Source organism: Sminthopsis crassicaudata, chromosome 2 (genome assembly GCF_048593235.1).
Source record: "Sminthopsis crassicaudata isolate SCR6 chromosome 2, ASM4859323v1, whole genome shotgun sequence".
Taxonomy (NCBI): Eukaryota; Metazoa; Chordata; class Mammalia; order Dasyuromorphia; family Dasyuridae; genus Sminthopsis; species Sminthopsis crassicaudata.
In genome coordinates this window covers 6,775,109-6,782,378 of record NC_133618.1, presented here as the reverse complement: position 1 = coordinate 6,782,378, position 7,270 = coordinate 6,775,109, and the positions used below count along the sequence as shown (strand labels likewise).

Here is a 7,270-nt window from a genome sequence, read left to right as displayed (position 1 = left end):
GGACGGGGATGGGCCGACCCCTGTCTCTCCCTCCTGGGGCGGGGGCAGATCGCGAGGGGCCTGCTCAGTTCTGGGCTCCCCTTAAATCCGGGCCCCGGGTGGCCGCTCCGGATCGTTTGAGGGCATGAGATTGGGTGACCGTGGAAAGCTTCCTCCCACAGCCCAGGTTAAGTGGGCAGCGCCTCCATTTTACTGAGGAGTAAACTGAGGTTTATTCATCCTACACCGCAACCGAGGCCCCCTCCCCCTGCCCGCTGCCTCAGTGGGCCCCACCCTCCCTCCCCCCCCCCCCCCGCCCGCGGCACGGGCCTCAGCGGCCTTGGACGACCCTCCCCCTCCCCTGGTGGGTCATCCGGGCCACCCGGGTGAAGGCGAGGGGAAGATGGAGTGGGCCTTCGTGGGTGGGGGGAGCAGGGGGCAGGGAGGGCGGGGCGCGGTGGCCCGGGGGGCAGCGCTCCATTACTCATTCTTTGAGAAATAGAGGAAGATAAATGGGGAGGCCCGAGCTGGGTCAGCGCCCCTCCGGCCTTCCAGGGTAAATAAACAGAGGGGAGGGGGCGGCCCCGAGGCCTTCGCACTGCGGCCGCGGCCGGCTCGCCCGAAGGAGGGGGGGGCGGGGGTCGCGGGCGTGGGCTAATGGCGGAGGGCCGAGCCTGCCGGAGGGGGGAGGGGGCCTCCGGGGCGCATCTCGGGCTCGGACTCAGCCTTCCGGGCCCGGAGGGCACCGGGGCCGCCCAGCCGGGATGGGGGCGTGTGAGGGGAGGAGGGCCGAGGGGCGGGGAAGGAGGGAGAGAGAAACAATTCGGGTCTCGGCCACTCCTTCCGCAGCCGCGGCCCCCGCATCCCCGCATCCCCGCCAGAGGTCGCCTTCCACCGAGGAAAGCCCGGGACCCAGGCCCCTCATTGCCCCGCAGTGATTGATTGATTCTTCCCAGCCCCTCTCCCCCTCCCGCCGGCCCGCCCCTCCGGGAGGATGGCAGGAGGGGTGGGCAGTACCAGCCCCCCTCCCTCCGGGCCGGGGGCTCAGCCCCCCCATCCCAGATCCCGCCCTCCGACCCCCCCCCAAGATGTAGGAGGCTGGAGATTGCAGTAGCAGTGCGCCGCCCCCTCGGCCCCCCTCCTCGGCGACGCAGCCTTGCAGCCCCTCCCCCCGCCCGGGCCGGGGGCTCTCCCGGGGCCCGAGCTCAGGGGCTGGAGTTTGCAGCGGCCGCGCGCCGGGAGCCCCGAAGCCCACCCCGCAGCCCGGGCGGGCCCCCCGCGGCGCAGCCCCCGCCCCCCCGGGAACGGTCGCTCTGTCTTTTGCACCGACTGGTCGGTGCACCACTCCTCCCGGGCGGCCGACGCCGTCGCCCCGCGTCTCCCCCCAGCAGAGCGGGACGGGGAGGGCGCCCCGGGACCCCGACTCCACCAGGCGGCCTCCGGCCCAGCCGCAGAAGAAAGGCCCGGGGGCTTTTGGCGCGAAAGCCTCCTGGCGCCTCCCCTGACTTTTATGGAAATCGGGAGGGTGGGGCCTGAGCCGCCCCCCGCCCCCTGCTCCACTTCCCAGCCTCCCCCGCCTCCGCTCCCACCTCCCGGCTCCCTCTAGGCACCCTCCCCCTCCGGGTGTGTCAGAATTTGGGGGTTAATAATATCCCGGGCGCTGCAAAGCGACGCAGTCAGTGACAGGCGGCGGGCGGCGCGGCCGGTGCGAGGGGCGGCTGGCCCCAGAGGAGCCCGGGGCGGCGAGGCTGCGGCGGCGGCGGCTGCTGGAGAGCGGGGCTGCGGCGGGCGCGCGAGCGGCCCCGGACCGCCGGCCGGCCTGCCAGCCCGCGCGTGGGGCCGCTCCTGCCCCTGCCCCTGCGGCTGCTGCTGCGGCTGCTGCGGCTGCTGCGCTGAGGTAAGGGGAAGCTGCGGCGGCGCCCGCACTGCCGGTCCCGCCCCGGGAGAAGCGGGGCGCCTCTCCCCCCGAGGAGAGCCAGCCCCCGCCCCCCGGCCGGCCGCCCTTCCCTTCGGCCGGCTCCATCTCCCCGCCCCGGGGCCGGACGGCCTCGGCCGGCTCGCCTCGGATGTCCGCCCCGGAACGATCGCCGGCCGGCGGGCAGCCCTGGCGCGGGGGGCCCCGGGAGCGGCCGCGGAGGGCGGGGGGGCTCGCGCGGGAGGCGGGAGCTGCTCGGGCCCCGCGCTGAGGGGAGGGAGGCTCCGCGGGCTCTCCTGCGCACGGCCGGGGCTGGAGCCTGCAAGGTGGGTCGGCCCGAAGGCTGCGGCGCTCCCTCCGGAGGGCGGGGGGCTGTCCCCAGAGCGGACGGCCGAGCTGCGAGGCCCCGACCTCCCACCCCGCCTTCCCCAGGTGTCTGCCGGGGGAGGCGGCTAGCCCACTCGGGGCTGGGGAGGAACCCCGAACGCTGGGAGAGCCCTTAGAACGGAGAACCGAGAATGTCAGGGCCGGGAGGGGTGAGAACGGGAATGTCAGAGCTGGCGGGGGATCTTAGGACGCCGAGCAGAAAATGTCAGCCCCGAGGGACTCTAGAACCCGGAATGCCCGAGGGGCCGTTCGAACCCGGCGCGGCGAACCTCGGAGCTGGGAGCCGCCGAGCGAGCTCGGGGTCAGCCCGCCGGGGGAGGGGGCTCCGCGCGGCGGCGGGAGAAAGTTTGCGGCCCCCCGGCCGAGCCCCCCGGAGTAGAGAGTAGGGGTGTGTCTGAGTGTGCGGGTGAGTGTGTGCGTGTGTGAGGGTGTGCGTGCGTGCCTGGCGCCGCCGCCGCCGCGAGCCAGGCTGAGAGGGAGACTCCTGCGCTTGTTGTTGTTGTGGGCATTTTTTCCCAGCGCCCCCGCCCTCCCCTCCCGCAGTTGGCTCGCGGGGGCAGGACGACCCTCTGCATCCTCCTCCCCTCCCCCTCCCTGCCCGTCCCCTCCCCCTCCTCCCCCCGATGGTGGAGGCGCCTGGTACACAAAAGGGAAGGGGGCGGGAGGGAGACAGAAACTTCTCCGCCCTCGGGAGGGACGCGGGGCAGGCGTGGGGCGGCCGCGGGCTGCCTGGGCAGCTGGCCTCTCCCCCTGCGCGCCCCCCGCGGGCCCTCTCCGGAGCTACCCTTGCCAACCTCTCTCTCTCTCGCTCTCTCTCTCTCTGTCTCCCCCCCCCCCCCGTGTCCTTCCGTCCGTCCGTTGTCCAGGCTCGTCCGCCTCCCTCCCTCCGCTCCCCCTTTGGCTCCCGCGCTCCCTCGTCTCCCGGACTAGTAGCGGAGCACCCCAGGAGCGGCGGAGGCCCCCCGACGTCCCCCGCCACCATGCCGGTGGGCGCCGCGGCCCCCAAGAACCCGGACCTGGAGTTCCACTCGCTGCAGCCCTGCTTCTACCCCGACGAGGACGACTTCTATGCGGGCGGCCCGGACGGGGCGCCCCCGGGGGAGGACATCTGGAAGAAGTTCGAGCTGCTGCCCACGCCGCCGCTGTCCCCGAGCCGGGCCGGGCCCGCCCCCGCCGCCTGGCCCGGGGGCGGCGAGCCCCCCGACTGGGCGTCCGAGCTGCTGCTGCTGCCGCCGCCCGAGGCCGAGCCGTGGGGCACCGGGGGCCCGGGCAACCTGAGCGCCTTCGTGCTGCGGGACTGCATGTGGAGCGGCTTCTCCGCGCGGGAGAAGCTCGAGCGCGCCGTCTCCGAGAAGCTGCAGGCCGGCCCGCGGGGCGCCCCGACCGAGGCCAAGGCCGCCGCTGCCTCCGCGCCGCCCTCCGGGGCTGCCGGCGCCCCCGCCCCCGGGGCCGCCGAGCTGTGCAACCCGGCCTCTGAGTGCGTGGACCCGGCCGTGGTGTTCCCCTTCCCGGTGACCAAGCGCGAGCCCCCGGCCGCCGCAGCCGCCGGCACTTCGGGGGCGCCCCCGGGAGGGGCCGGGCAGCCTCCCCGCGGCCCCGTGCGCCCCTACCCGGCTGGGGACGGCAGGGCCAACAGCTGCTCCGGGGACGACACCCTGAGCGATTCCGGTAAGCCCGTCCCCCAGCGCCCCCCCCAAGCCCCAGGAGGGCCCGGCTATTTTCCTCTCCCGGTGTTCAAACGCAGGGGTGTCCTTTAAGAATGGCCCGCCTCCTCTCCTTGGGGGTCTCCCTGGACCACCCCCAAGCTCCACTCTAACCCTGCCGCCCTGCGCCCACGAAGTGGGGAGAAGTGCTGGTGTCCCAGAATTCCCGGTTGGGGGCAGCTGGGAGAGGGGCCAGAGCACCAAAGGGGGAACGGGGATCCGAGTGGAGAGCAGCGACCCCTCCCCCAACGCAGCCCACCACGGGGAGGAGAGGCACCCCAAAACAGGTCCAGACCTCATTTGGGGCTCTGACATCCCCCTGCCCTCCCTGCTGACCCTCCCCCACCTTATTCAGAATCGGTTGCGGTTCAGGGGGGGTGCCAGCAGGGGGCAGTGCAACCCCCCCAGGTCCCTGGGATCCGAATCCAGCTCCTGCCCCCTCCTGGAGGTGTAGCCAATGTCCCTGGGAACCCTGGTGGGCATGGGTGGTGTCCCGCAGGGTCTGAGAGCCCTCGGCCCCATACTTCCATCAGTCAGTCAGTCAGCGCTCGTTCAGCCTCCCAGTCCTTGGCTCTCCAGTGTCCTGTCTGTGAATCGGGCTTGGGCCGACCTCCGGCACCCAGCTGGCGCTGCCCAGCCTGCCCCCTCCCCGGCGGGCATCGAGGAAGCAGGTGCAGGCCCTGTCCTTGCCCTGCTAGGGGCTGTCAGCCTGTGACCAGGGGGCAGCTTCAGGACAATGGGGCGGCAGCCCCTGCCCTCAGCAGGCTCAGGGCCCTCGGACCTGAGGCCGGGGACCTTCACTGGTACCCAGAGGCACCAAGCCCCCCGGCCCCAGCTGCTCCAGGTCCCTGCAGACACCCAAGACCCCATGGGCACTGTGGCTGGGGGGAGGGGGGGCTGCCCGGAAGGGGACAGTTGGGGAGAGAGGGAGCCTGGCGGGCCTTGGGTTGGGGAGACCCGAGTCCTGTCTGGGCCTTCTGCCCGCAGAAAAGGCTCCCTGCCCCTTTAATGGCCGTGCCTTGACAGCCCGGCTGAGGGAAGCATTTCCTCCCAACAGCTGGCTTCTTGGCGGGAGCCCAAAGCCCGGCCTTCGGGGCCCGCAGACTGGGGCGGGCGTGGGGGCCCGGGACCAACCCCCGATTGTTCCCAGCTCCAGTGCCAGAGACAGGGCAGGATACCAGTGGGGGGGGGGGCGGGGGCTGTGCTTGTGTGTGTCTGTGTCTCTCTGAGTGTGTGTGTGTGTGTCTGTCTGTCTGTCTGTGTGGTGGAACCTTTTCTGCCCTGCCCAGGCTAACCGTCTGCCTTTGTTTCCTAAAGATGATGAGGAGGAGGAAGAGGAGGAGGAAGAGGAGGAGGAGGAGGAGGAGATTGATGTGGTGACAGTGGAGAAGCGCCGAGCTTCAGCCTCCAGCCACCCCAAGGCACTCACCACCTTCACCATCACTGTCCGGCCCAAGAGCGCCGCCCCTGCCGCCCGCCCCCAGCTGGGGGAGCCGGCCCCGAAGCGCTGCGCGCCCATCCACCAGCAGCACAACTACGCCGCGCCCTCTCCCTACGCCGAGAGCGAGGACCCGCCGCCCCCAAAGAGGGTGAAGGCCGAGGCCCCCCCACGCCCCGCCAGGAGCCTCCCGCCGCCGGCCAAGGCCAAGGGCGCCAGCCCGCGCAACTCCGACTCCGAGGACAGTGAGCGCCGGCGCAACCACAACATCCTGGAGCGGCAGCGGCGCAATGACCTGCGCTCCAGCTTCCTGACGCTCCGGGACCACGTGCCCGAGCTGGTCAGGAACGAGAAGGCGGCCAAGGTGGTCATCCTGAAGAAGGCCACGGAGTACGTGCGCTCGCTGCAGGCGCAGGAGCAGCAGCTGCAGCTGGAGAAGCGCAAGCTGATGGCCAAGCAGGAGCAGCTGCTGCAGAGGGCCGAGCACGGCCGGACTTGCTGAGCCGGGGGCCGTGGGCTGCCCTGGGCGGACTTGCCAAACCGGGGACCAGCTGGGGACTGCCTGGGTGGACTTGTCGAACAGGGAGCCAGGCCGGCTGGGACTGCACAGGCAGACTTGCCGAACCAGGGGCCGGCCGAGGGCTGCTCTGGTGAACTTGCTGGCCCGGGGGACGGCCGGGGACTGCCCGGAAGGACTTGCTGAGCCAGGGCCGGCCGGGGACTGCCCGGAAGGACTTGTCGAGCCGGGGCCCGCCCAGAAGGACTTGTTGAGCCCGGGGCCAGCCGGGGACTACCCGGAAGGACTTGCTGAGCCGGAGGCCGGCTGGGGGCTGCCCCGGCCCGGCCCCGGCACTGCCACTTTGCACACGGTTTTTAATTGCGGGGTTTTGACGTTAAGAATGTTGGTTCACTTTCAATGCTACGGTCCCCCCCTTCGGGCGGGGGGGCTCACGGGGCCGGAGGGACAGGGCGGCTGGGGGGGGGGCCTGGAGCCGGCCCCCTCCTCGAACTGTAGGTGGCCCTTGTGCAGCGGGTCCGGACTCTCCAGACGCCAGCTCCGACGTCGGGCCTTCTTTCCTCAATGGTGCTCACGCGTCCCGGCGGCCGGGGTCGTGGGTCCCGGGCGTCGCTCCCAGGGGAGCCGGCTCCATCTTTGTAAATAGCGATTTCACACTTGCCTTTGTCCGTGTCTTGGGTGCCGGGAGTGGAGACGGGCGCCCCCCAAGTCCCGGGGCGCCTGGGAGTGTGAGGAGCACGTTGTGTATACAGGCGGCTCGTCCCGCCCCGGACTGACGCTCACCCTGTCTGTATACTTTAGTGCGGCGCGGAGACTTGCCTACATTTGATACTTATATTTTCGTATGAAAATGAGTTGTGAAGTTTTGAGTAGATATTACTTTATCACTTTTTGGAACTAAGAAGCTTTTGTAAAAAAACAGCAGTGGACTCCCGGGCCTCCCCCGGCCCCTGCCCTGTCGCAGCTTCGTCCGGGTGGGGGCGGGGAACTGGGAGGCCGAGTTCCGTGTTTCACTTGTCTTGGAAATGTCTATTGAGTGCTGCATCTTTGAGCACTTTGAAATACCTCATGTCTATGAAAATAAATAGTCATCGAACGACGCTTCCCGAGCTCTGTTCCCCACCCCGCACCTTCCCCAGCCCAGTAGCCCGGCCAATTGGCAGAGTGCCTGCCCCCGGCCCCGGTGACCTCGGGCGGCAGGGCACTTCAGACCCTCCGATGCCCGGATCCCCCGGTCTGGCTCTGGAACCTGACCTTTCTGTCCCTGAACTGAGACGGGAGCCAGAGGAGGACGGTGGAACGTTCTCCGTTGGGCTGCGGGGCTCTCCTGG

At 70.8% G+C, this 7,270-nt stretch overlaps 1 protein-coding gene across 1 annotated transcript; it reads left to right on the top strand.

Moving 5' to 3' along the window:
- The first annotated feature begins 1,218 nt into the window (after positions 1-1,218).
- On the top strand, positions 1,219-7,039 carry MYCN (MYCN proto-oncogene, bHLH transcription factor). The gene is made up of 3 exons (XM_074285416.1): positions 1,219-1,876; positions 3,148-3,949; positions 5,302-7,039. Exons 2-3 carry the CDS (start codon positions 3,262-3,264, stop codon positions 5,922-5,924), a joined length of 1,311 nt encoding a protein of 436 aa, XP_074141517.1. The 5' UTR covers positions 1,219-1,876; positions 3,148-3,261; the 3' UTR covers positions 5,925-7,039.
- The last annotated feature ends 231 nt before the right edge of the window (positions 7,040-7,270 follow it).